The sequence below is a fragment of the Lemur catta genome, chromosome 1 (assembly GCF_020740605.2).
Source record: "Lemur catta isolate mLemCat1 chromosome 1, mLemCat1.pri, whole genome shotgun sequence".
Taxonomy (NCBI): domain Eukaryota; kingdom Metazoa; phylum Chordata; class Mammalia; order Primates; family Lemuridae; genus Lemur; species Lemur catta.
The window spans coordinates 112,767,384-112,794,248 of record NC_059128.1 but is presented as its reverse complement, the minus strand read 5'-3'; the positions used below and the strand labels follow the sequence as shown (position 1 = coordinate 112,794,248).

At 42.8% G+C, this 26,865-nt stretch overlaps 2 protein-coding genes across 4 annotated transcripts; one reads left to right on the top strand and one right to left on the bottom strand.

Moving 5' to 3' along the window:
• The first annotated feature begins 8,562 nt into the window (after positions 1 to 8,562).
• LOC123637585 (olfactory receptor 7A17-like) lies at positions 8,563 to 9,525 on the top strand. The gene has a single exon (XM_045550667.1). The coding sequence runs from the start codon at positions 8,563 to 8,565 to the stop codon at positions 9,523 to 9,525; it is 963 nt and encodes a 320-aa protein (XP_045406623.1).
• Positions 9,526 to 13,777: 4,252 nt separating this feature from the next.
• Positions 13,778 to 25,396, bottom strand: ZNF317 (zinc finger protein 317). Of its 3 annotated transcripts, XM_045548290.1 has the most exons (7): positions 25,215 to 25,301; positions 19,887 to 20,012; positions 19,199 to 19,338; positions 18,547 to 18,673; positions 18,047 to 18,142; positions 17,485 to 17,567; positions 13,778 to 16,985 (listed from the first exon to the last, which is right to left on the bottom strand). In XM_045548290.1, exons 2-7 carry the CDS (start codon positions 19,915 to 19,917, stop codon positions 15,666 to 15,668), a joined length of 1,797 nt encoding a protein of 598 aa, XP_045404246.1. In that variant the 5' UTR covers positions 19,918 to 20,012; positions 25,215 to 25,301; the 3' UTR covers positions 13,778 to 15,665. The 3 variants fall into 3 exon arrangements, with proteins under 3 accessions (XP_045404246.1, XP_045404238.1, XP_045404254.1); XM_045548282.1 differs by lacking the exon at positions 19,887 to 20,012 and having other exon boundaries at positions 25,215 to 25,396; XM_045548298.1 differs by lacking the exon at positions 19,199 to 19,338.
• Positions 25,397 to 26,865: the final 1,469 nt, after the last annotated feature.

The window sequence follows — 26,865 nt, the reverse complement described above, 5'->3', positions numbered from 1 at the left end:
AATACAATCTCCATAGTCCATGCCTTCTAATCTTCTATATTTTCTTCATTGCATGAATCATAGGTATGCTTTTGCATTTATGTATGTAATAATTTGATTCACAGAAAGCCAAATAATGTCTGGAACCAAACAGGACTGTGTATAACACAAACAAGAAATCCATGAGTTAATCTCACATTGACTGTACATGCAAAAGCCTGAAAAGGGAGTAAAATGAAGTTATATGTTTCATAAAATGACACACTCCATTACTAATAAATGTTCATCATATGAATGCAAAAAACAATTTAATATTAGAAAACTGGATAACAAAGTATATGCATGAATAGAGCAATGCAGGAAAAAATCAGAGCTTTAACATACACTAAAGTTCATTTAATAAAATTTAACACCCATTGAAGTGAAGGGAACAGTGTGAATTTCTGTCATGCAGAAAAGAAAGATACTGCTAACTGTGTTAAACCAAGTGTTAAACCAAGATCCATCAGTAAACCCTTAAAACAACAACAGCAACAGACAAAAATCAGAAAGCAGAAAATATACCTGCTGTTATCACTATTATTTAACATCATTTCTAGTCATTCAAAAGAAATACCGTAAGACCAGAAAAGGAAATGAACATGATAATGGAAAATCAAACCCCAAATTGGTCACTATCAGATGCTATTGGATTGCCTGCTTAAAACACTAACGAAAGTCAACTTAAACACAATTGCAACTAATCAGCATCATCAGTTTTCTTATGTATCTGCAAACAATCCTTAGAAAAGATAAGAGAAAAAAAAAGTCCATCCACAATTGCAATGACAATATAGATGATAGGTGGTGTACAGTGGGCATTTCATACCTACTTGTTGAATTGAAGAGTGTCTGCAATCTAATGGAAACTGACTGATGATGCAGGTTCGGTGGAGAACTAAGTACTTTGCTGGAGCCTAAGTCTTCAAACTTTAGCATGCACTAGAGTTACCTGGAAGGCTTGTTAAACCAGATTGCAGGCTAGATGTGGTGACTCACACCTGTATTCCCAGGATGGGAGGATTGCTTGAGGCCCAGGAGTTTGAGACTAGCCTGGACAACATAGTGAGACCTCATCTCTACAAAAAAAAAATATATATATATATTTAAAAAATTAGCTAGGTGTGGGCACCTGTAGCCATAGCTACTCAGGAAGCTGAGGCAGGAGGATTGTTGGAGCTCTGGAGTTTGAGGCTGTAGTGAGTTATGCCCATGCCATTGCACTCCAGCCTGGGGCAACAGAGTGAGACCCTGTCTCTAAAAAACAATACAAAACAGATTGCTTGGCCCCATCCCCAGTTTCTATCAGCAGGTCTTGGGTGTGGCCCGGGAGTCTGCATTTCTAACAAGCTCCCAGGTGATACTGATGTTGCTGCTCCGGAAACCCCACTTGGAGAACTGCTACATCAGAGAGAAATGAGGAAGGTGTTTGCCAGTGGGTTGGAAACTCTTGAGAACGTGACACACTTGAGGGAGTGCCAATTCCTAATGACACTGAGAAAGTCACTAGTTTCCAGAATTTAGGGCCATCAGAGCTGGAGGTGACAGAAAACAGTTGCAATAGAATCTTTTAAAAAAAGATATATATATATATATATATATAAACAGGGAGATAAACTCCAGAGACTTAAAAACAATCATCATGTGACATTGTAAACTGTGTTACCTCCATCTCTGTTTCTTCCCACACTCATTTTAAAAATCTTCTTTTTTCCTACATAGTACTCACTAGGACAGTGTGACTCACTCAGCTGGCATTGCTTAAAAAAAAAAATGTTCGTACAACATCTTTCTCCTCTGATGTTGGATGCTGAAGACAGACTCTAGAAGGGAAGGGTGGCGAGATGGAACTTGCCATGAAATCATTCTAACTCACATCTGTAAGGAGCCCATGTGGTCTTCACCTGGTCAGGTATCAGGAAACTGACCAGGTAAGGGGTTCTAGGGAAGTATTTATGGTTTTTCAAGCCCCAGGGAGCTGATTCCTCATCGTTCCTCATTAAATGAATTGTCCTGGTGGTGTTCTACTCTCCAAGAAATTCAGCTCCCTTGGGATGCAGAGAAAATCACAAAAAGGAACGATGTGGTCTGATTATGCCTCTAGGAGGGCAGCTTTGGGACCAGGTAGATGATCTCTCTTCCCCTTCTCCCCATGGAGCCTCTTTATTCTTGGAAGAACTTTCATCACTATTGGATTGACTTTGAGATAAAGAGGTTCTCCCTCAGGAATGTGTTTCTGCTACAAACACCCATCTCCCCGTAGTTCCAACAACTAGGGTCTCAAAGTAACACAAAACAAAAATAGATGTCTGTCTGTCTCCAGTGAATTCCCTGCAACGGTATCAGCTGCAGGAGGTAGAGAAAGTCCTGTTTCAAGAGGGGGACAGTCAACCATGTGAAATGATGCTATTAGGCCAAGTAAAATAAAGGGGGAACAATATCTGTTTCGGTCAGTGGTGTAGAAAACATTAGAAAGAGCAATTTTGGTAGCATGATGGGGAGTATTTTATGTATGGTGGGTCTGGGAGGGACTGAACAATGTTTTCAACTTTTTATTGTAGTAAAATATCCACAGCATAAAATTTACCATCTTAACCATTGTTAAGCGTATGTTTTGGGAGGATTAAATACATTCATAATGTTGTGCAACCATCACCACCATCCATCTCCATAACCCTTTTCATCTCCCCACACTGAAACTGTGTCCCCATGAAACACTAACGCCCCATCCTCCTCCCCTCCAGGGCATGATAATCACTGTTTTGCTTTCTGTCTCTATTATTCTTGCTACTCTAAGTATCCCATAGGTGGAAGCATATAGTATTCATCTTTTTGTGACCAGCTCATTTCACTTAGCATAACATTCTCAGGGTTCATCCATGTTGTAGTATGTGTCAGAATGTTCTTCTTTTTTTAAAGCCACATAATATTCCATTGTATGTATACATTACACTTTGTTTATCCATACATCCATAAATGACTGATAGATCTTTTAAAATTAAATGCATAAAAATCTGTGGGGTTTGCAGAAATAAATTTCATTGACTTCAAATATACACCTAAGTGTGGTAAATACTTTTCTGGGATGTAACCCTTTTATTATAGAATTAAAATAACTCTCTCGACCAGCCTGAGCAAGAACAAGATCCCATCTCTGCTAAAAGTAGAAAAATCAGCCATGCATTGTGGTACACACCTGTAGTCCCACCTACTGGGGAGGCTGAGGCAGGAGGATTGCTTGAGCCCAGGAGTTTGAGGTTGCTGTGAGCTATGATGATGCCACTGCACTCCACCCAGGGTGGCAGAGCAAGACTCTGTCAAAAAAAACCAAAAACAAAACCAAAAAAAAAAAACCTCTCTCAACAACCCACTACTTTTCATAAGGATCATCCAGCACCAGCTTGAACTGTGACAACCTCAGGGGAATGGGACAACACAGAACAGCCATGTGACAGGCTCTCAGTTTATCTGCCCCTCTCCTGCCAGGTTACTCTTCCAGAGTAGGTAACAAAAGCACCATCTAGGGACCTCTCCTTCCTCTCACTGAGTAGGAGAGTTCCCAGCAAAGGAGAAGAGGTGCCCTGCAAACCTATCAGCCCTGAGCTAAAACAAGAGGATTCAGATAAGAATAAACCAGAAAAAGAAGTCTGGCAACATGAAAAAAACAAGCTGGTTAGACACCCCCAACGGATCACAATGGATCTACAGCAATAGACCCCAACTAAAAGGAAATTGTCAAAATGTCAGCAACAAAATTCAGAATACGGATGACAAATATGATGAATGAGATTGAAGAGAGTTGAAAACCAATACAAAGAAGTCAAAAGAAAAAGAAAAAAAATTCAGGACATCAGTGAAAAAGAAAGAAAAGGTCATTAAAGAGCTAGACAACTAAGAAAGAATATACCAGAACTTAAATAAATGAAAGAGTCATTTAGGGAATTTCAAAATACACCAGAAAGCTTCAACAACAGGCCAGACCAAGTAGAAGGAAGAATCTCAGAGCTCAAAGACAAGGCTCTCGAGCTAACCCAGTCAGTCAAAGATGCAGGAAAAAGAACGAAGAAGAACGAACAAGCACTCAGAGAAATATGGGACTATGTGAACTGAACCAATGTATGGATTATAGATATCCCTGAGGGAGAAGAAGAAAACACAAAAAGCATGAAAAACCTATTCAAGGGAATTATTGAGGAACACTTCCCTGGTGTCCCCAGAGATTCAGGTATCCAGATACAAGATGGTCATCAAACACCGGGAAGATTCATAGTAACTAGGACATCTCCAAGAAACATAGTGATGGACCTGCCAAAGTCAAAATGCAGTAAGTTGGAACTAAGCAATGGGCACACATGGGCACAGAGAGAAGGTCATGGGAAATCAAGAAGGGGGGAGGTGGGAGGAAGTGGGGGGGGACAAAAACCAACCTAATGGGGAAAATGAACACTATTTGGGTGACAGACATACTAATACCCCTGACTCAAGCATTATAAAAACTATCCATGTAACAAAAACATTTGTACCTTCTTAACATTTTGAAATAAACAATGAAGGAGAAAATTCCACAAGCTGCAAGATGGAAGCAACAACTAACCCACAGAGAAAAGCCCATCAGACTAACAGCAGATTTCTCAGTGCAGATTTTACAAGCTAGAAGGGGTTAGGGCTCCATTTTTAGTCTTCTTAAATAGAACAACTGCCAGGCAAGAATTCTGTACCCTGCAAAACTAAGATTCATAAATGATGGAGAAATAAAGACTTTTCTAGACAAGCAAACACTAAGGGAGTTTGTCACTACCAGACCCGCCCTACAAGAAACTATTCAGAACTGCATTACGCATGGAACAGCACAATAGGCACTCACCAGTGTAAAAACACCCAGAAGATAAAGCTCACAGCTCATATAAAACAATAACACAATAGAGAAACCAAAACAAGGTGTCATCCAACATCATGAACAAAACATCACATATCAATACTAACACTGAACATGAACCATCTAAATGCCCCACTTAAATGACATAGACTGGCTGAATGGACAAGAAAAATTACAACCCAAATACATGACTTAAGATTTTGTTTCAGTTCACAACCTACACCCCCTTTTAAGCTTAAGCATGGCCAAGCTCATTGCTCTGTTACTTTGGTGGCCCTGTGGCAAGTTCCCCCGTCTCTCTAACCCTCCTTGCGCTACTTTGATTCTTGTTCCAAATTGTGGTCCACACACATCCATGGGAACCTCGGAGAAGGCTCTGGACACTGAGCAAAACTTGACCAAAGGTGTTTCTTTCTTTTTTTTTTTTAATTTTGTTAGATACAGGATTTTGCTCTGCTGCCCAGCCTGGAGTGCAGTGGCACAATCATAGCTCACTGCAGCCTTGAACTCCTGGGCTTAAGTGATCCTCCCACCTCAGCTCCCCAGTAGCTAAGACTGTGGGCACATGTGCCACCATATCTGGTTAATTTTTTTTTCATATACTTTGTAGTGATGGGATCTTGCTATGTTGCCCAGGCTTGTCTCGAACTCCTGGCCTCAAGTGATCCTTCTGCCTCAGCTTCCCAAGCAGCTGGGACTACAGGCATGACCCACCACAGCTTGGCACTCAAAAGTGCTTCTTAATCCTTAGACTTGCTAAGAGACTGGAGATGTAGTAAGATTTTCTTAAAGGGAAACTGAGTATCCCGGAGGCCACGCTCAAGAGAAGAATTGCTTTAGGAAGATAAAAAGACCCAGTCGGGGTTGGAGGAGTTGAGTGGGGGCAGATCATACATGTGGCTCTGATTCTGCTCCAAGTGGATAAACACAGCAGAACAGATCCCTCCCCTGCCCTCAAGAGGGGAAATCTCCAGAAACACACAGTGAAGACAGCAATTTATTTAATGACAAGCAAAGGGGTTCAGCCCCCAGATAATACACCTGTGCCCTTTTGCCTCCAGCTCACCTATCCCAGGTCAGGAGGAAATGCCCCTGGGCCACCCAGGTGTCAGGCTGGCCCTGGGCTCCCTGCTTAGCTCTTTGTCTCTGCCCCTCTGGGTGCATGGTGCTGTCTTATTAGTTCTCCACTGGAAGAAGCAAAGAAAATAGAGCACAAACTTCAGAACTGAGATGCTCTCTCTTCAATCAGAAAGTGCTGTGGCAATCCCAGCTATGCGAGAGGATGAGGTTGGAGGATTGCTTGAGCCCAAAAGTTTGAGGCTAGCCTGGACAACATTGCAAGACCCCATCTCAAAAACATAAATAAATAAATAAAAGAAAGTGCCGTGGCAAAGAGGTAAGAAGGGATGGACGCTTTTACACGTGGGCTGAGCTTTCCTGGTGCAGAATCAGAGATACAGAGAAAGGGAAAGTCTACTCTGGAGGGGGCTGGGAGAGAACACACACTTTACACTCTTATCTCTGTCTCCAGGTCTGTTCTCCTTTTACTGTGTTGTAGAACCCCAAATTCAGGCTTGTGTACCCGACATGCAGCTAAAGCCCAACACTGCAACACTGGTGCTTAGAGATAGAGAAAGGTTTATTATTCATTTTGGCCAAAGTGACAAGACAGGAGAGAACAACTTTCAGATCAGCCTTCCCACAAAGATGAGGCAGTGAGTTTAATGAGGAGCTGGGGGTAGGGTAGGGGGAAGTCCGTGGTGTTTTCAGTCTCAGATAACACCTCGAAGAACCATTCTTACTAGTCACAACTTTTTCAGGGACCGTCATTTCTTCTGCAAAAAAAATTCTTAGATTCTCCTCCTGACCCTGGAGTTCTCTCCTCCTGCTTGACAAAGAAAGAGTGCATCCACAGTTAATAATTGCTCTGAGAACAAGGGGTGTAGAGAAGGAAGTAAACAGGTAACTTGAGCAAACAACCAAGGGCCAAGTCTAATTTTACATTATTTCAGCCATTAAAAATGTCAGGGAACTACAATCTCAAGGGGCCCGGCTGCAACTCTACCTCTCAGTTTCTGGACTTACCCCTTACAACCTTTTTTCCACCCCCTTGAAGACATCCTCCCACCCCACCACACTTTTCTGTTTTCTAGAGGGGACATTTCCACATTGACATAGCATCTCCCTTGTGCCTGACACTAAGCTAGGACCTGCACATAAAGAAGTACAGTCATGCACTGCTTGATGGCATTTTTTTTTTTTTTTTTTTTTTTTTTTGGAGACAGAGTCTCACTCTGTCACCAGGGCTAGAGTTCAATGGCATCGTAATAGCTCACTGCAACCTCAAACTCCTGAGCTCAAGCAATCCTCCTGCCTCGGCCTTCCGGAGTGCTAGGATTACAGGCATGAGCCACTGTGGCAGGCCACATCATTTATCTTTTGCTACAAACTTTCTTGGATTTTTAACTGAGTTGATAGAGTATTCCTTAAGCTTGACCAGTTAATATTCCTAAAGCATTCAAGAATCCCATTCTTTTTTTTTTTTTTTTTTGAGACATGGTCTCACTCTGTTGCCCAGGCTAGAGTGCCATGGTGTCAGTCTAGCTCACAGCAACCTCAGACTCCTGGGCTCAAGTGATCCTCCTGCCTCAGCGTCCCAAGAAGCTGGGACTACAGGCACACATGACCACACCTGGCTAATTTTTTTCTATTTTTTGTAGAGACAGGATCTCACTCTTGGTCAGGCCAGTCTTGAACTCCTGACATCAAGTGATCCTCCCGCCTCAGCCTCCCAGAGGTTGGTGCATGCCTGTAGTCCCAGCTATTTGGGAGGCTGAGGCAGGAGTATTGCTTGAGCCCAGGAGTTTGAGGTTGCTGTGAGCTAGGTTGATGCCATGCACTCTAGCCTGGGCAATAGAGTGAGACTCTGTCTCAAAAAAAAAAAAAAAGAAAGAAAGAAAAAAAAAAGGATTATGCAAAGGAGACCCCTGCATGGTGTGGAGTGTTCTTTTTTTTCTTTTTCATTAGCATGGTTTAGCGATGAAGTACTTTTTAAATTAAGGTATGCACATTTTTTTTAGACATAATGCTATTGCACACTTAACAGACTATGGTATAGTGTAAACATTACTTATATGCACTGGAAAACCAAAAAATTTGTGTGCCCCACTTTATTACAATATTTGCCTTATTGTGTTTGTCTGAAATCAAACCCACAACATCTCCTGCGTAGGTTTTCAGCCAGTTTTCTTGCTTGTTTGTTTATTGTATACCAACTTGACACTTCAGAACTACCTGACACTTCTGGTTTAAGAGCTGTCAGGGGACAGTGCACCTTGCTGCTCGTTGAGCTTTACCCTCTGACCTCTTCCCCTCCCCTCCCTATTCCTACACATCTCAGGGACTAAGCAGAGCAGAGAAAGCTGAAATGTAAGTTAGTTAAAAAACTGACAAGAGGTGGAACATTCATTTTAAAGGCAAGGCATTTCAGGGAGTAGCGATAGAAGCAAGGGAGGGACGGTAGCATTGAAGACATCTTGGTCAGCTAAAGAAAGCAAACCACTTAGATAATAAAATATAAGGCTTCATGAGTGCATGAGTTGAAAACGTGTGGCACACTCGTTTTAACATTATGCTTTACCTCCTTCTAGGCAATTTCCGTAAGTTATATGGAACCAGGGAACCAAACAGCTATTTCAAAATTCCTCCTTCTGGGACTTTCAGAAGATATGGACCTGCAGCCCATCCTCCTTGGGCTGTTCCTGTCCATGTACCTGATCACTGTGTTCGGGAACCTGTTCATCATCCTGGCCGTCATCTCTGACTCTCACCTCCACACCCCCATGTATTTCTTCCTCTCCAACCTGTCCTTTGCTGACATCTGTTTCACCTCCTCCACGGTGCCCAAGATGTTAGTGAACATCCAGGCGCACAGCAAAGCCATCACATACAAAGGCTGCCTCACCCAGATGTGTTTTTTCTTGATTTTTGGTGGGCTAGATAGTTTGCTACTGACGGTGATGGCCTATGACCGGTTCGTGGCCATCTGTCACCCCCTGCGCTACACGGTCATCATGAACCCCAGGCTCTGTGGTCTTCTGCTTCTCCTTTCTTGGTTAATCTGCTTGACGTATTCTCTGCTGCAAAGTTTGATGGTTTTGACAGTGTCCTTCTGCCAAGAAATAGAAATCCCCCACTACTTCTGTGAACTTGCTCAGATCCTCAAGCTCGCTTGCTCTGACACCCTTGTTAATGACATCCTGCTATATTTTCTATCTGCTCTGCTCGGTGTTATTCCCCTGACTGGGATCCTTTTTTCTTATTCTAGAATTATCTCCTCCATAATGTGCATTTCCTCTGCTGGAGGGAAGTACAAAGCCTTTTCCACCTGTGGGTCTCACCTCTCCGTCATCTCCTTGTTCTATGGTGCAGGCCTTGGGGTCTACCTAACTTCTGGAACAGCCCAGCCCTCCAGAAGGGGTTCAATAGCCTCGGTGATGTACACCATGGTCACCCCCATGCTGAACCCCTTCATCTACAGCCTGAGGAACAGGGACATGAAAGGGGCTCTGAGGAGACTTTTCGGCAGAGGAACTTGCTCTCTCAGTGAGATCATGGAAGTCAGGCCCTGATCGTTTGCAGAAAAACATGGTTCGAGTTCTTCAGTAATGGAATAAGCCACTGGGAGAAGCTTGGTCCACTCCCACTCAAAAGTAGATCATTGTTCACCTGGGGAAGGACCGGGAGGAATTTCAGAGACACATGAGGGAATTTGGGGGGTTCACTATTTTGATTGTGGTGATGGTTTCATGGGGGTGTACATAGGTCAACACGTATCAGGTTATATCCCTTAAATAGGTGAATTTCCTGCTTCTCAATAAAGCAATTCCCTCTCACTTGGACTCATGCAATAGAAACATGCTCGCCTTGTGGCCAACTGCAAAAAAGAAAGGTTGTGATGTCTTCCTTTCGTTGTACCCAAGCCTCTACTGTGTAACTCTGCCCTTCCGCTCTGGGCTCACCCACGTGGCTACAATGGCCCAGGGGGTGTAGGCAAAACAGACAGGAGCCGGGGCTTGCCAAGTGTTTCCTTGCTTGTGCAGCAGACCTTGCGCTCCTCCGGATTCCCCCAGCAACGTGTGAACTCGCCCTGGGGGAGGAGACCTGGAGTGAAGAACAAGCCACGCCCCCATCGCCTGGCAACCGGCTAGAGAAGGCAGACAGGAAGAGCACTCACTCCCCGGCTGAGCACAGCCCAGATGGCCAACCCACAAACCGTAAAACCACCGTGGTTGTTTTAAACAGCTGTTCTGGGTGGTCACGCAACAAAAGCTAATGGAAACAGGCCACCTTCACCCCATTCCTCGCTAGGGTACCAGTTTCCTGGCTCAACTGCAAACCGTATCAAACGTCAATGGATTCCCATCAATTTCCAATTAATATTGAAATTGAGACTGATACTAACATACTGATGTGTATGTGTGTGTGTGTACGTTATACAATGTCCCATATTACACTTAAGCTTTGCCTCCTACTCAAAGATCCTTTTGTATCTCAAGAATGTGATATATTGTCCTTTCCTCTGTGCCTCTGCAGTAGGGATTGGTGTGCTTATTCAAGTCTGCTCCTGAACTCTTAACAGTCCTTCCACACTCAGCTGGCACCACCTCTTCTGTTACTCTCCCAGTGGCCCTCCTTGACCTCCTGACCTGTGCTCCCTTAAGGGCAGTACCATCAATTATCAGTCTTGCTTCCCCAAACTCAATTAAGTGTAAGACACTTAACCGATATTCATTGGGTGTATACAGTATGTTCCCCAGAGGGGAAAATTCCTGACTGGATTGAAGCTTACCCAAATGTCACCAAGACGGAGGTCCATGTTGGAGAGGTCTCAAGAAGCGAAAACACTGAGACAAGACTGTGTTAGTGTAATTAGAAGTTCCCTCCAGAGACATCTGTGAGATACTTTGTCTATCCGAAGAATTGGAGGGGAAGTGCAATAGGATGCAACAGCCCTGAGCCACTAAGGTTATCCATGGGATTCATTATTTTCCTCTCCCCTCATTACTGCTGTTGACGGAGGAACTGGGGACAAAGGGAGCAGTGGTGCCAGATTCCCACAGCTCCTCATTAAAGAAATGGCCCCATTTCACTCTCCTCCTCCTTAGGCCAGGCCTCTAGGGTGCATATTCTTTTTCCCAAACCTAAGCAAGAGCCAGTGATTTTCACTTCTTCACTAATCAGCCCAAGAAAACTTTTTTTTTTTTTTTTTTAAGACAGAGTCCTACTCTGTCATCTGGGGTACAGTGCGGTGGCATCATCATAGCTCACTACCAGCTCAGACTCCTGGGCTCAAGCAAACCTCCTGCCTCAGCCTCTCGAGTAGCTGGGACTACAGGTGTACACCACCATGCCTGGCTAATTTTTCTATTTTTAGTAGAGATGCAGTCTTGCTCTTGCTCGGGCTGTTCCTGAATTCCCGAGCTCAAGCGATCCTCCTGCCTTGGCCTCCCAGAGTGCTAGGATTACAGGTGTGAGCCACCACGCCTTGCCCGTAGGAAAACTTTTGACCAAGGCTTCCTGAGCATTCGACACTTTCACTCTGGGATATGCGGTTGCCCCCATCACACATCCAACCGCTTGTGTGGAAGCACCACACGGGGAAAGGAAGGGTGTGGGGATTTTAGGAAGCCAAGGGAAAATGGTGAGCCACACACTTCTGAGCCCGATGGCTCCAACAGTTGGTACAAAGAGGTGAGGCAAGGACTGTCAGAGTAAGCACTTGACGTTGGTCCCAGGTTCCAGCTGGTAAGGTGACTCTTTGCACCTGCCTCTTCTGCAGAAAGTGAATGACTACCTCCCAGTGAAGCTGGGCAGACTAGCAAATCTACAGAAAGAGCTCTATGAGCTATGAGTCTACCATCTTCTTGGGAGAGGTAGAGAAACAACTATTGAAAACTTACCATGAACGTTAGGTCAAAATAATTGTCGGTACATCTCTAGGCTTAACTTTAAAATATATACATATATAATAATCATCAATGCTCAAGGCCGGAACTTCTGTCTCTGGGAAGCAAACTGGTTGATTTAGATTCTCAAGGAGTAACTAGATTGGTTTTAAAATCAGCTTTTATACTGAGTTTGGAAAAGTAGCAGTGGGCTAACGACAAATGAAGGACCTCATGTTGCCTAAGCAGGGAGGATTTTCTTCGGCAAAAGATTAAGATCTTGGAGGTCACACCAGAAAAAAATCGAATGGACTCAAGGACATTATTTAAAAGAAAAAAAAAAATTTTTAATGCAGACCCAATTGCTCTTGGCAACAAAAACAAAAGTCAAGTTTTGACATGACCAAGCAAGCATTTTTCAAATCTTGCAACCTGAGAACCAAACACACAGAGTAAAAGAGACAGAATCTCGTGGAACAAACTGGAATTGCTCTGTTCTGGCAGCCAGAAAAGCTTGGGTGATCCAAGAAGCATTCCCAGCCCTCTATGCTATAAACTGAAACATAAGCCACCTCTTAAACATTTCTACAAAGACTCTGTTTCCCGAAAAGGTAAAGTGGCAAAAAATGATTATGCACTGTACACTGCAAAGGTTTAATAATGGTTCAATCCCATCCAACTTGTACTGACTCCAAAAGTTTAACATAAAGATCCACATAAACATGACCTGTTTTGTGTACTGTTCCATGTCCAGTGCCTGCAAAAACCTGGAAGCAGATAACACATGCTGAGTTAATGGAATTAATCTGTCAATTTCCAGTTATTTATGAGAATTTAATATGACACAGGTAGCATTTTAGTGTAGTTGATAAAAGCATTTGTTTACTAAGTGATGCAGGCAAACCAGGTTGTCCCCTTTGACGTCTCCGAGTACAACACACTCCGCAACCAAATTGGTGAAAACTCTTAAATCTTCTCAAGAAACACAAATACACTCACAGCTTCGAAAGGATTGGGGGCTGGGCACAGTGGCTCACGCCTGTAATGCTAGCACTCTGGGAAGCTGAGGCAGAAGGATCACTTGAGCTCAGTTCAAGACCAGCCTGAGCAAGAGTGAGACCCCATCTCTACTAAAAATAGAAAAATTAGCTGGGTGTGGTGGTACACGCCTGTAGTCCCAGCTACTGGGGAGGCTGAGGCAGGAGGATGGCTTGAGCCCAGGAGTTTGAGTTGCAGGGAGCTATGATAACATCACTGCACTCCAGCCTGGGCACCAGAGCAAAACTCTGAGTCTCAAAAAAAAAAAAAAAAAGTCCTTCCAGTGAACCCACAAGATGCCCCCATGAATAGGTCGCTGACACAGCTCTGACCTCATCTTCTCCCATGACACCCAAGTTGGCTGGGCATAGTAGCTCAAGCCTGTAATCCTAGCACTTTGGGAGGCTGAGGTGGGAGGATTGCTTGAGGCCAGGAGTTCGAACCAGCCTGAGCAAGAACAAGACCCCATCTCTACAAAAAGTAGAAAAATTAACCAGGCATGGTAGTGCAAGCCTGTAGTCCCAGCCACTAGGGAGCTGAGACAGGAGGATTGCTTGCATCCAGGAGTTTGAGGCTGCAGTGAGATATAATATGATAATGCCACTGTGCTCTAGCCAGGGTGACAGAGACCCTGTCTCAAAAACATAATAAACAAGAAAATAAATGTTTAAATACATCAAAGATTTGAAATATAGTCTAAAAGCTTGGTTGAAGAATTTAAAACCTGTATCAAACAATTAAAAGTATAAATGCTATGCCTACACATTTAGGTGGCAGTTACAAAACTTACCAATGACCAGGTATGTGGGTTCCAGACTGCATCTAGCAGTGTGGTGCAGACCCCTCCTCCCACCAATAAATAAAGTAAGTGGAAAAACAATGAAATAGCCATGGCAGCTTAAACCAATAATCAATTTTATTATTTCTCATGTAACAGGAAGTCGGAAGTAACAAATCCAGGGCTAGTGCATATAAGTATGGGAGCCACGGGGGAGGCCAGGGTCACTGTGACCTTTTTGCAGTGACCTCCTTAGACTGTGGCTTTCATCCTCATGGTCACAAGACAAACCTTTTGACACTAGGTACCGGTTCTCCTTGCAAGGTGAGAAGTAGGGTGGAAAGCACAGAACAGAATGTGTGGAGGAGGGTTCAAGTAAGAATGACCCCTTTATAAAGAGCTTTCTCAGAAGCCCACACAGTGACACCTGCTTATCTGACAATGGCCAAGGCTATGGGACATGGACCGTACTAGTTGCAAGAGCTACAAGAGATTTTTTAAAATAGCACACCTTACTAATCTGGCAGAACCTGGATTCTCCTGATATGGAAGGAGATGAGAGTAGATACCGGAGAAACAACTAGAAGTATATGCCACTCTTGGCTGGACAGCAGGCTGCAAACATACCAAAGGTCCCTCCAATGGAGATGCCATGCTCTGATCACAATGCACTTGAATTACATACCAGTAACAAACAGGTACTAAAAAATACCCACGTTACACAGTACATAACACAATTCTACATATGCCATTGGTCAAGGAAGTTATCCCAAAGGAAATTAAGACGTATCAAAGATGAAGTATAGTAAAAATACTATATACAAACCTTTCATGATGAGGCTTTAAAGATTATTTAGAGGAGCATAACCTTAAAAATAAAGACTAAAAATGAATGAGCCGGGGTCTGTTTTCATGATGGAAGACTGGTTAGTGCAATCCAATATCCACTGGAAAATCCCACTGGGGTCTCTCTCAGGGAGAATTCTCACATGCACAGCAAGTGAGGTGATCATGGCTGGAATCACCTCCACATAGGGGTTATCACCACTGATCATATTTTTAAAGTTTTGAAAAGGAATTTCTCCTAGTATAGTCACAAGATTCATAAAAATGGAGGGATTACTGTGGGTAAAAAGCGAGGAGTAATTGGGTGATTATTCACAACCTCAGCAACGGTGATATTTGGGGATGCATAATTCTTTCTTTTGGGGGGTCCTGTGCATTGTAGGATATTTAGCACCATCCCTGATGTCTTCTTGCTACATGCCAGCAGTGCTTGCCTCCACCCCGCCATCATACCCCCAGTTCTAACAACCAAAAATGTCTCCAGACAACATTGCCAAATAACCCCTGGACAACAAAATCGTCCCCAGTTGAGAACCACTGCTGTAGGTCAAAGGTCAGTATCATTTTTCTGGAAAGAGTCAGATGAGCAAATATTTTAGGTTTTGTTGGCCACATGTGGTCTCTGTCACGTATCTTTTCTCTTTACAAATGGAACAGATAGCTGGCCACGGTTTGCTGATCCTTGTTAGCAACTTCCACATACTGCTCACTTTTATTGACTTTTCTCTTCAGTGTGATTTTTCTCATGAAGAATAGTGTGAGACTGGGAAAGGGTTCCCCTGTCACTGCAGAGATTTACAGAGATTCTCCCTAGTATGCTTATTAACTCTTGTGCCCAGAAGGTGAGAGGTGATGCTAAATTCATTTCAACATTAGTTGCCAAACTGGAGTTTCTGTCCCCTAAGTTCTCATGTTTGTTAAGTGCAGAATGTACTCTGAAGACTTCTCCATGCTACAGAAGTACATTTTCTACCCTAGAATAAGTTCTCACAGATCTAAAGGATGAAAACACCTTGTGTACCTATAATCTTTATAGGAATTGGGTTTTTCCCAAACTACATGTATTCTTTTGTGCCCAGTAAGGTGAAAGCTTCCTGCCTTCTCACACCCACAAGGTTTGTTTCCAGTCTGAGTGCTTATGTTTCTTTTAAAGGAGGCTTTCTCACTGGAGCCTCTTCCACACCGGCGACACAAAGAGCTTCTCTCCTCGGTGAGTTTTCACATGACTCCTGAGGGATGAATGGTCACTGAAGGCTTTCCCACAGACAAGGCATTCATAGGGCTTCTCCCCAGTGTGGATTCTCCTGTGCACATTCAGGTTAGAGCCTATGCTGAAGGCTTTCCCACAGTGATCACATTCGTATGGTTTCTCTCCCGTGTGACTTCGCATGTGTGTCTTCAGGGTGGACTGGTTTCTGAAGGCTTTCCCACACTGCCTACATTCAACGCGTTTCTTTACAAGATGAATGCTCATATGCCTCCTCCGGGACAAATAATCACCAAAGACTTTGCCGCAGGCAGTGCATTCATAGCGTCTCTCTTGAGTGTGTATTTTCCTGTGTGCGGTTAGGTTTGAGCTTGCACTGAAAGCTTTCCCACAGAGATCACACCCATAGGGTTTCTCTCCAGTGTGAGAGTTCATGTGTGTCTTAAGGATGGACTGGTTTCTGAAGGTTTTCCCACACTGTCGGCATTCAACAGGCTTCTTGACGATATGAGTTCTCATATGCTTCCTCCTCGACACGAGATCACCAAAGGATTTCCCACATTCCTTACATTCGTAGGTTTTCTCGACCATGTGGTTCTTCTTGTGCAAATTAAAATTAGACTTCCAACGGAAGGCTTTGCCACACTGTGTGCATTCGTAGGGCTTCTCCCCAGTGTGGTTCCTGACATGCTCTTTAAGATGGGAAGGGTGCTGGAATGCTTTCCCACAGTCATGACATTCATAGGGCCTCTCTCCAGTGTGCGTTCTCTTGTGTGCAATGAGGTGGCAGCTTCTGCCATAGGCTTTCCCACACTGATCACACTTGTAAGGCCTCTCACCAGTGTGAACCCTCATGTGTATCTTCAGGGCCGAGAGGGTCCGGAATGCATTTCCACACTGACTGCAGTCAAAGGGCTTCTCTTTGAGGTGAGTTCTTGCGTGACTCCTAAGGGCTGAAGGGTCATTGAAGGCTTTCCCGCAGTCTGTGCATTCATAGGGTTTCTCCCCAGTGTGTATTCTCCTGTGCCGTGTGAGGGAAGCGCTTGTGGTGAAGGCTTTTTGGCACTGATGACATTCGTGCATTTTTCTCCCATCATACATGGTCACATGTTGAGTTAGGTGTGGCCTGCCCTTGAAAGCTACCCCATAGTCACGACGGTGATAGGGCCTCTTGCCAGCATGCCTGGCCATTGGCTGGGTAAGATGAGCACCCATGCTGAAGACGTCAAACAAGTGAGCGTATTCAGTGGACTTCTCTCCAAGACGAGCTCTTTCCTGTTGGTTAAGAGACAAGTGCTAAGACGTTTCCCACATTCATTACGTTCCTAAGGATCATCCCCACATACATTGCTACTAATAGAAGCACATCATCATGACTAGAGATGCCATAATTTACAGTGAAAATGTACTGTTCCTGTCTGATTTGAACTCCACCAAAAAGATCAGGCAAATGCTAAACTGTAAGGCTCCATGAATGTTACTTTTACAAAGATTTCTGCATACAGAATTTGTTCATTATTTAAAATTGAAATGGGCACCAACACTTAATATCTGAGACATAGTTACAGAAATATTTACTAACAAGAACTCCAAGTCAAGAAGTTTGAGGCGAGGCTGAGAGTTTTCCCCAACTTGACAGTATTCAGTGTCTTTGGAACATGCTTCCTCTCGGGGAACACCAAGTGCCTCGTTCTTGAGCTGCTTTTTTAACTTAGGCTGCCCAATCTTTGCAAATGTGGGAGGAGTATCTAGATTTATCCCAAGGAACTCTTACCATCGTCACACCACTGGACGTCTCCTTCCCAAAAATATCTTCCATAAGAATCGACCACTTGGTTTTAGATGGAGTCTCCCAATCTGAAACACATTAGCAAAGGATGAACTTGCTGGAAAAAAAAAAAAATGGTGGGATTGTGGTGACAAAAAGAGGTGGATTTCTTTGCAGATTCTAACCCTAAGCAAGGAGAGCCAACGCGAAAGGGAAAGATACACACGAGCAAAAACAATGGCTGAAAATCTTGTTGTTGGAGATATTTGTCAGTGACAGGGAGAAATTTAAGTCAATTCAGATAGATGTTGACAAAGACAGAAAGAAGATGATCAAGAATGTCAAGTATGAAAGAATGGGACAAAGAGCCTACATGGAAATGTCAAATTCAAAGATGAAGGGGCATGGAGGCTAAAGGATTTGTGAGAGAATGTATAGGCAATGAGAGAGCGTGAGTGAGCGCACACGCGCGCATGCACTTCCCAATTTCCCTGGGTGACATTTCCCAATGTACCTCCCTCCACCTCACTGAGTAGAGGTGAGAGTCACCACACTGCTGCTCACCCACCTGGACAAGGGCCTTGGTGGGTGCCCCTCTCCTCTGTCCTCAGCTCTTCCTCTTGCTCCAAGTGTGAGATGAGGCTGGGCTTGCCGACCTCATACCCTGTACTCACGGGAAAGACACAGTTGAGGGCGGGCCGTGCAGAGGACAACCCCTTCCATTAGACTGGGGTCAACATTTTGGTCTTCAGTGTTCTGAAGGTGGACAAGTCTGATTTAGGAGCAGCAAAATGATGGTGCCAAATTTCTGAAGAACACAGTGAGAGTCTTTCATAGAAAATAAATCCACAAACACCCACACGTTGGCCCTCCAAAATGAAGGAACCTGTGCTCAAGTTCACACACTGGAGAACATCCAAGGTCAATGCTCATAGGAGAATGCATGAGAGTGGGTGCCAGAGCTGCTTGTGGGTCTGAACCCCTGCACAGTTCCTGGGTCACAGCAAGAACTTACACAAAAACATCTGATTCATGAATGAAGAAAGAGAGAAATGGTGCCAGCCTTACCCAATGAAGTGAGGTTGCTGTAGTTCTCCAGCATCACATCTTTGTACAGTTTTCTCTGAGAAGAATCCAGCAAGGGCCACTCCTTCTCAGTAAAGTCCACAGCAACATCTTGGAAAGTCACTGACTCCTGAAACACCACACACGTTTGGGGTCAGGGAGGAACCAGCCTGCTGGTGTTCACAGAAAGAGGGCTGAGGCTGAAGACTGGGCACGAGAGACCTACTGCGGGATTTTCAGACAGTGTGCTACATAGGTCTCACATTTCCTCTAGACATCAGTCGTCAGATATCTCCTCTTTCTGTGAGGGGATCTTGTCCCATCTCATCACTTCAAATGCTACTCTGACAAGGGACCAAATCTCTGTCTACTTCTAGCCTGGTCTAAGAGCGTTTAGCTTTATTTCCTCCCTGTCTCTGAGGTTGAACATGGGCTTGAGCACTCTACAAACATGAGAGAAACACTTGCAATGTAAGTCATCTCCCCAACTTCCCCGAAAACAGGACAGTCCCCCAAAATTCCCTGGCGCTCTCTTTTGGGCCCTGTTCAGGTGTCCATCAGTCAAGATGAAGATCTGAATATTCTAACATGCACTGGTGGGGCGGCTCTGGGAAGTGCCTCTCCAACCCTCAGGGGCCTTGACACTGTGGGGTACCTGGGAACCAACACTGGCTGGTGCATGAGGCTCCAGACCATCGTAAGCAAACAGGTCCAAGTCCTGGGGACAGGGACGGTCTTTTGAAGAAAGAGAAAATTCTGACTCCTGGAGACAGGTGGGGTCCTGAGTGGACAACGCTGGAGGAGAAAAGAGGATCCATGAGAATCACGTTTAAGTACTTGCTGTGACCCAAGAATCTGCTCTACGTCACAACACTTGCAAACAGGGAAACTCCTCCACAGTGAGTGTCCACACCCCAAACATCTCTCTTTCTCTCACACACGCACGTTTTTAAAAAATCCAGAATGGCTCTGTTCCATTCAAAGACATAAAAGAGGGTGGTGGGCCGGCCACCCACAAGAAGTGACATATATTTCCAACTTACGAGTGAAGAAATGGAAGTTCTGAAAGAGACAGTTGTTACCTTGCTCAAATTCATCAAAATAATAAATAGGACAATACAAGATCACCCATCACCTATGCCCTCTTCACACACCATTACTCTATGTTCTCCCTCTCCCAGAGCCAGCAAGACCCTAAATCAGACACAGTCACCAGAGTGGCCGCTGCGGCTCTGCTCCCCTTCTCTTCTACTCACCCACCCTGCCTTGGTAGCCCTGAATGGTCAAGGGACAGGGGCCACTTACACTCAATTCCCCAGGGCAGGCATTCACCCAAAACTCACCAAACGTGGGGGACAGCCCAAGAGCAGCCATCCTGTGAGAACAACAGTCAATTTGCCTGAACAGCGGAGCACTGGGAGAACCAGGAAGCTACTCTCTTGCTCTCATGGGACTCTCCAGGCTGGCATCTGTAGTAAACAAAAGAACGCCAGGAGTGAGTAGTCAAAGGCTGTCTCCCTTGCTCACCAAAGAAAATTCTTAAGTTTTGTTTTTTGATATTTCCTTTTTTGAACAGCAAGTTCTGCCTGACGCTGGGTCTTTCTCTTATCTAGGTAAAGCCTCCAAGCAATGTGGTGGTGGGGGGAAGGGGAAGCCCTTGATCTGCCTCAAGTAGGATTCAGATTCACTCTCTTCCCAAGTGATTTGCCATCAAACACAACTCAAACTCCCTCACTCATGAAATACTCCAATCCCAGGTTCTTCCTTCCACCTTCAAGGCCTGCTATCCTTTAGGACGCCTCTATCCATGGGGATAGTCCAGCCAGGACTACAAGTTCCAATCGCCAATGCTTTTTGCACCCACATCCCACAGCAATAGACACATCCTTGGGCCACAGCCTAGACTGTATCATCACTACAATCAACCTCACCTCCCAGACAATGATTTAGAAGTCTGGTCTCTGGACAAAAACTCCTACACAGCCGCCTTCTCACAGTAACTCCCCCACTTTAGAGAGAATCCAGGCCACCTGTGCTTCTGCGGTCTTGTGTCCTAATGGCCATCTTCTGCTCTCACCTGCCCAGCTGAGATTCACCACAACCCACCACTTCCAACAGTTTATATGTCCAAACTCCTTTAACTCTATTAGAACCCCTAACTAGCAAAAGACCAGCGTGGACAATTCCAACCATCTGCCTCCTCCCTGGAGGTACCTGGGAAAATGAGTCTGCACAAAACCAGTCACAGCGGTAGAGTAGAAACTCAGAAGCCACTAACTCCAAGGCACATCTACACTAAACAGAAGCCGACTAGTCAATCCAATCTTCCAGTCTCCCAAAGACCATGTAAAATCTGGCCAGTTTTCCTGAATCAAAAACTTTCTTATAGTTACCCTTACTATCAGCAAATAAAACTTGCATTTCACTGCACAATAATCACAACTAAAAAACGTACCTCAGCCAAGAACTGGGAAATGAAGATTTAAACACAATTTCATTTATGATAGCATGTATCAAATAGCTAGGAATAACTCAAGTAAAAGCTATGCAAGACCTTGACAATAAAAACTATGAAACACTGCTGGACGAAATTTAAGAGCCAAATAACGAGAGCAATTCCATTTTCATAGACAGTAAGGTTCAATATTATTAAGGCATTCACTCCCTCCAAATTCATTTGCAGATACAACACAGTCCTTATCAATATCCCAGCAGGCTTTTTTCTTGAAATTCACAAGAATTAAGAATGCAAAAGATCTCGAAGAGTCAGAACAATGTTAAGAAAGAAAAACAAAGTTGGAAGATTCATATTAATTTTATCACAGTAATAAAGAATTACTGGAAGAAGCATAGACAAAAAGACAATGGAACAGAACAGAGCTAGAAATTAGGCCTACATAAGCAGTCAAATGATTTTCAGTAAGAATGCAAAGTTTGAAAAAAAGGAATTTTGACCTCTCTTCTCACTGCATACACAAAAATTTGAATATAAACAAACTTTTTGTAGTAAATCAGATACCAATAAATAAAATTCATAAAGAAACTTCATGACTTACCTAAAGGTTACGTAATATCTCAGACTAGACTAAATAGAACATTTAATAAAACCACAATAAAGTGGATTTACCAAAATCAAAAATTTCTACTATCAAATGACACCTTGAAAATGAACACTGAGCAACAGACTGGGAAAAAAATATATGCAATGCATATAACTGACAAAGAATTTATATTCAGATTACATAAAGAACTACAAAACAGCTGGGAGTGGTGGCTCACACCTGTAATCCTAGCACTTTGGGAGGCAAAAGTGAGAGGATCGCTTGAGCCCAGGCGTTTGAGGCTGCAGTGATCTGTGAGGATGCCACTGCATTCTAGCCTAGGTGACAGAGTGAAACCCCATCTCAGAAAATAAATAAATAAAATAAAGAAATGAATGTCAGACCAACAGCTAACTTAGCAATAATGGAAGCCAACAGATAGTGGAATGTTTTCACAGTTTTGGAATAAAATATAAAATCCTATAATCACCAAAATGTCCACTGAGAAAGAGGAAAAAACAATTATTTTGGGGGCTTGTCATCCACAGAAAAATGATATTCTAAAAGATGTATTTCAGAGAGAAAGAAGTAATCAAAGAACCAAAGCAGAGTGTAAGAACCAAGTAAAGCACACAAAGTGGCAAATATGAGTATAATGAAACAACAAAAGAAATGACTATGCAATACTCTCTTCTGAGGTTTAAAAAAGGACAGAACTAAATATGTACACCTATGTTATATCAACAAAAAAAGAACTGAAATACATAACAAGAAAACCCTGTGAATCAAGAGAGTGATAACATATAACAAAATCTAAATTAATGAACAAACATGGATAAATAAGAACTGTTCAGGATGATCACTGAAATAATATAGTAAAAAAATTCAAAATGTTTAATAAAAAAAGAAACATACTCAAATCAAAAGAAGCTAGGAGAAAGAAAAAAACAGAGATAGGACAAATGTAACATCCAAATATATTAATATGTTGTTAATGGACTAAATGCATTAACTAAAATACAGATATTCACAGAACAGATTAAAAATAATACAATTATGTTATTTACAAGAGATATCTAAAATATAATGATATAGCAAGAATGGAAATAAAGATATACAAGGCAAATTTAAAAAAGCTGGTTTAACTGCATTACTATCAGACAGAATAAAGGCAAAAAGGATCATAGAGAAAAATGAGATATTATATAATGAAGATAGATACAAATCATAAAAGAGCTGTATGTGTTTGTATGTCTGTGTATGCGTGTGTGCTTGGATATATGTTATAGCCCCAAAAAGTTTTAAAAAAGGGGAAAGGGAAGGAATAACTCTAATGAGAAATAAGCAAAGTCACCTTGCATCTCTTACAAATACAGTTCAACCACGCAATTCAATACCATGATTGAACATGATGTAATAGCATTTCCTAACCATAAAATCCAACCTTCCTAACTATAAAATCCAACCACACATGGGGCCATATTTGTCTCAGAAAATGCCATCAATCTCTTGACCACTGTGCAATGAAGTTAGCAAACAATGACAAAAAGATGACCAGGAAAAAAAAGTTACAGAAGTGGAAATTAAAAGAAAAAAATTCTAATTTCATATGTCTAAGAAGCCATGATATTTGATACTTAGAACTGAAACATAATAAAGTACTATACTGCAATTCTTTGGGATGTGACAGGCACCCAACACAAGAAACCGGAAACATATCAGAAAGTTAAAAAAAAAAATGCAACAAAAACTTTCCTCTAAGAAAACTCCAGACCCAAATGTTTTTTCCAGGTACTACTCCCTTTTAAGGAAAAAAATGGTTCTATTCTTATGGAAAATATTGCAGAGTTTAGAAAAGAAATGAGAGAACACTCTCCACCCCATTTTGTGAGGCTGCCATAAATATGAAACAGAAAAGGAAAATTTAACTCAAACAGATCCAAAAACACCAAACAAAATACTAGCAAAGTGATGCCAAAAATGACAAAATAGTACACGCCCTTTCCACATTATTTACCAATACAAACTTAATGTAACATTAGAAAATCAACTGGTTTAATTCACTATACTATCGGATAAAAAAGAAAATCTTATTATTTGCTCATTTATTCAATACACAGCAGTACTGAGTGCCACCATTTAAGGCACTTGAAATACACCAATAAACTGATATAAAAGTAGATGGTGAAAAAAATCACTTGTTAAAAGCCTACCACAATGCACAAGAAAAACTCTTAAACTAGGAAAAGGGAGCTTCCCTGGCCTAATAAAAACTATCTTAGAAACATCTCCAGCAAACATGAAAGATAATTGCCTTTAAAATAAAAAATAATAAAAAAAAAACCAGGCGTGCCTAGAGTTTGCTACCCAAATTCCAGTCAATGACACTGGAAGTCCCCAGTTAGTCCAACAAAGAAAGAAAATAATAAAAAATGTATATGATTCAAAAGTAAAATATAATGTTTGCTTATTTTAACAGATGATAAAATTGTATTAATGTATGAAGTACAAAAAACTACACAAAATTAAGAGAATTATATACTTCAGCAAGCTTGCTGAACTTTATCAATAAACAAGAACAATGTAACTTCTGAGGACCTAAAAAAAAGGTTCCTAGGAATAAATGTAACAAAAACAACTTAAATCCTTTTCACAGATACTTAATATGTACTTGCATCAGTATGGAAAAAAGAATGTCTCTGAAAATACTGAAGAGTGTGGATTCACTTACAAATCATTACCAAAATTAGAAAATATATTTTTAGGAAAACATATATAAGCAGTAAAATTCATAAAGAATTTCTTTCATGAGAGGAGAGAAGGACAAAGTTTAGAAGGAGCACATAGCTTTCTGAGGTTTAATAATCTCTTTCTTGTCCTGGTTTATGGATTCATTTGCTTTATTGTCATTTTAAGAGTGTGTGTGTTCACGCGGGTGTGTAATCATACTTTTTTGGTACATATATCCTATTTTCCAATTTTAAAATATTTGCAAGGAAAACAACAAACAGCACAAAATAAGATAGTAAAATCCATGCAAAATATTAGTAATAACAACAAGTATTAGTGGACTCTCAATTTACAGAGCGTTGCATTTTAAATCTGCTTATAGGCTATTTACGCGAGAGTCAACTAAAATAAATAAGATAAAAATAAATAAATAAGTGCACTGAAGAACAGTTTAAAAATATAAAAGGTATTCAAGGAAAATGATGACCAAAACAACCACAACAACAAAACAACAACAAACCAGTGTTCCTATAGTAATATTTGACTACAGAGCAGAAGGCAGGTGATTTTTCCTTGCTGTTTCCAATTCATGCCGACATCCCCCAAATCTCCTGAACTCACTTGGGCCGCGCTTTTCCGCCCGCACCCCAAAGACTCAGCAGGTTTTTCTGACCAGTTACCACTACCTCGCTCATCCCTAAATGCTGTGATCGAATTTCAGTCCCGGTGACAGCAGCGTTTCATGCCGCTGACCGCAGAGTCTAAACCGCGCATCTCGCCTGGCTGCCTGGCTGCTTGGTCCCCGACCCTCGTACCCCTTATTCCTCTTAGTTTTGGGGGAGCCTCCCGGGACCCCAGGAACACCCGGGGGAAAGGGTTAGTAAGGAAATTGGGGCTTACATGACTTGTAGGGTAAAACCAGGAGAGCGGAGATCACGAAAGCTGTCGCCGAAGGGATGAGAAATTCATCCGGGAGGTTCCGTCTGCAGCGGGGAAGCGGAGGGTCCCCAACATGTCGAAAGAAGTCGACGGGGACCCCTCCGCCGTCCATGTGTCTCGGTGCAATCGCCTCCTGCGAGTAATGGCTTCCGCTTCACTTCCGCCTTCCAAATCTCGCGGGACTTCACTAGCCACCTCTAACACGGAAGCGGGGGCGGAGAGGATTCTGGGAAATGTATTTCTTAAGCTTTGACCGGCTTGGCGGAGCCCAGGTGGGAACTGATCTTCTGGCACATTTCCCCAAATTCTCATTGTTCGAGTCCCCCAGGGTTCAGTCCTCAGCCTTCTTCTCTTTCTATCATCATTCGCTGTGTGTCAGCAGCGAATCTGACCACGTTGGGTACTATTTAAACACTCAAGAGTCTCAGATTTCCTGCCACAGCCCACACCTTTACCCTGAATTCCAGACTGTCGGAGACATCATCCACTTGGATATTTTATAGACCTGTTCAAAGGTCGCAGATCAAGCTCCTGTCTCCACCTTCTAAACCTCAAACAGTAGCCACCTCACTTTCCCCTTTGTTCATTGTAAATCTTGGCAACATCGTTGACCTTTTTACTTGTCCCTCCCATGTCCATAGATACTTCAGAGACTGTTGTCGGTTCTGCCTGGAACATCGATCCAGATTCCCTGCTTCTTGAGACATTCCTAGACGGAGACATGAGCAAAAGGAGAAATTAAAAGCTGTGAGTATGCAGTTGAGACCATGCATAGGACGTTAGCAATCCTGGGATGGCGGCTTCCTAGAACCGGAGGAGCTGAACTTCCCCTGGGTTACCAAGAAATTGCTCATCCTCCTGTAACCGAGTCCAAGCTTTTCTCATGTAAGTCTAGCCAGTAAGTCTAGAAATGAGGTAACAAGGTATTGGGGCAAGGAAAGCAACTTTTATTCGGAGAGCCAGCAAACTGAGAAGATGGCAGACTAATGTCCTAAAGAAGAACCATCTTTAGTATGAATTTTAGGTTCCTTTTTATGTTAAGGGAAGAGGATTGAATGGGGAGGGGTTGCAAGAGGCAGGACCACAGACATTTGGGTGTCAACAAGGGTCCCAGCAAGTTATAAAAATTCTCTGTGCTTGGTCAGTTTAACTTGGGATGACGTAGGTCAGGTCACAATGTTCCTATTAATCTCTAACACAACATTGTTACTTGTGTCCTTAACACTGCTCCCCCTGCCCCCTGGGGTAGTTTTGGGAAAAGGAGGGTTATCATCTTTCTTCTAGAGTTGAACTACAAACTAAATTCTTCCTATAATGGCCCATGTTCAGAGCTAAGGAGAATCTTTTATCCTAAAGGATATTACTGCAAGGAATCAGAAGCAAAATGGAGCTAGTCATGTTGAAACTCAAGGACTTGTGCATCGCTATTGTAAAGCCTAAGATTGATCTTTGAAATATTTTTCAGACTCTGTGTTCTGATGCCGGAAGAGCAACTGCTATGACTTCTTCTGAGTATAGTAACATACAACAAGCAGTCTACTGTGAACTAAAATAAAATCTTAAGACTCACCCCCCACTGGCTGATGGAATGGACCCCCTCTTGGCCAAAGGA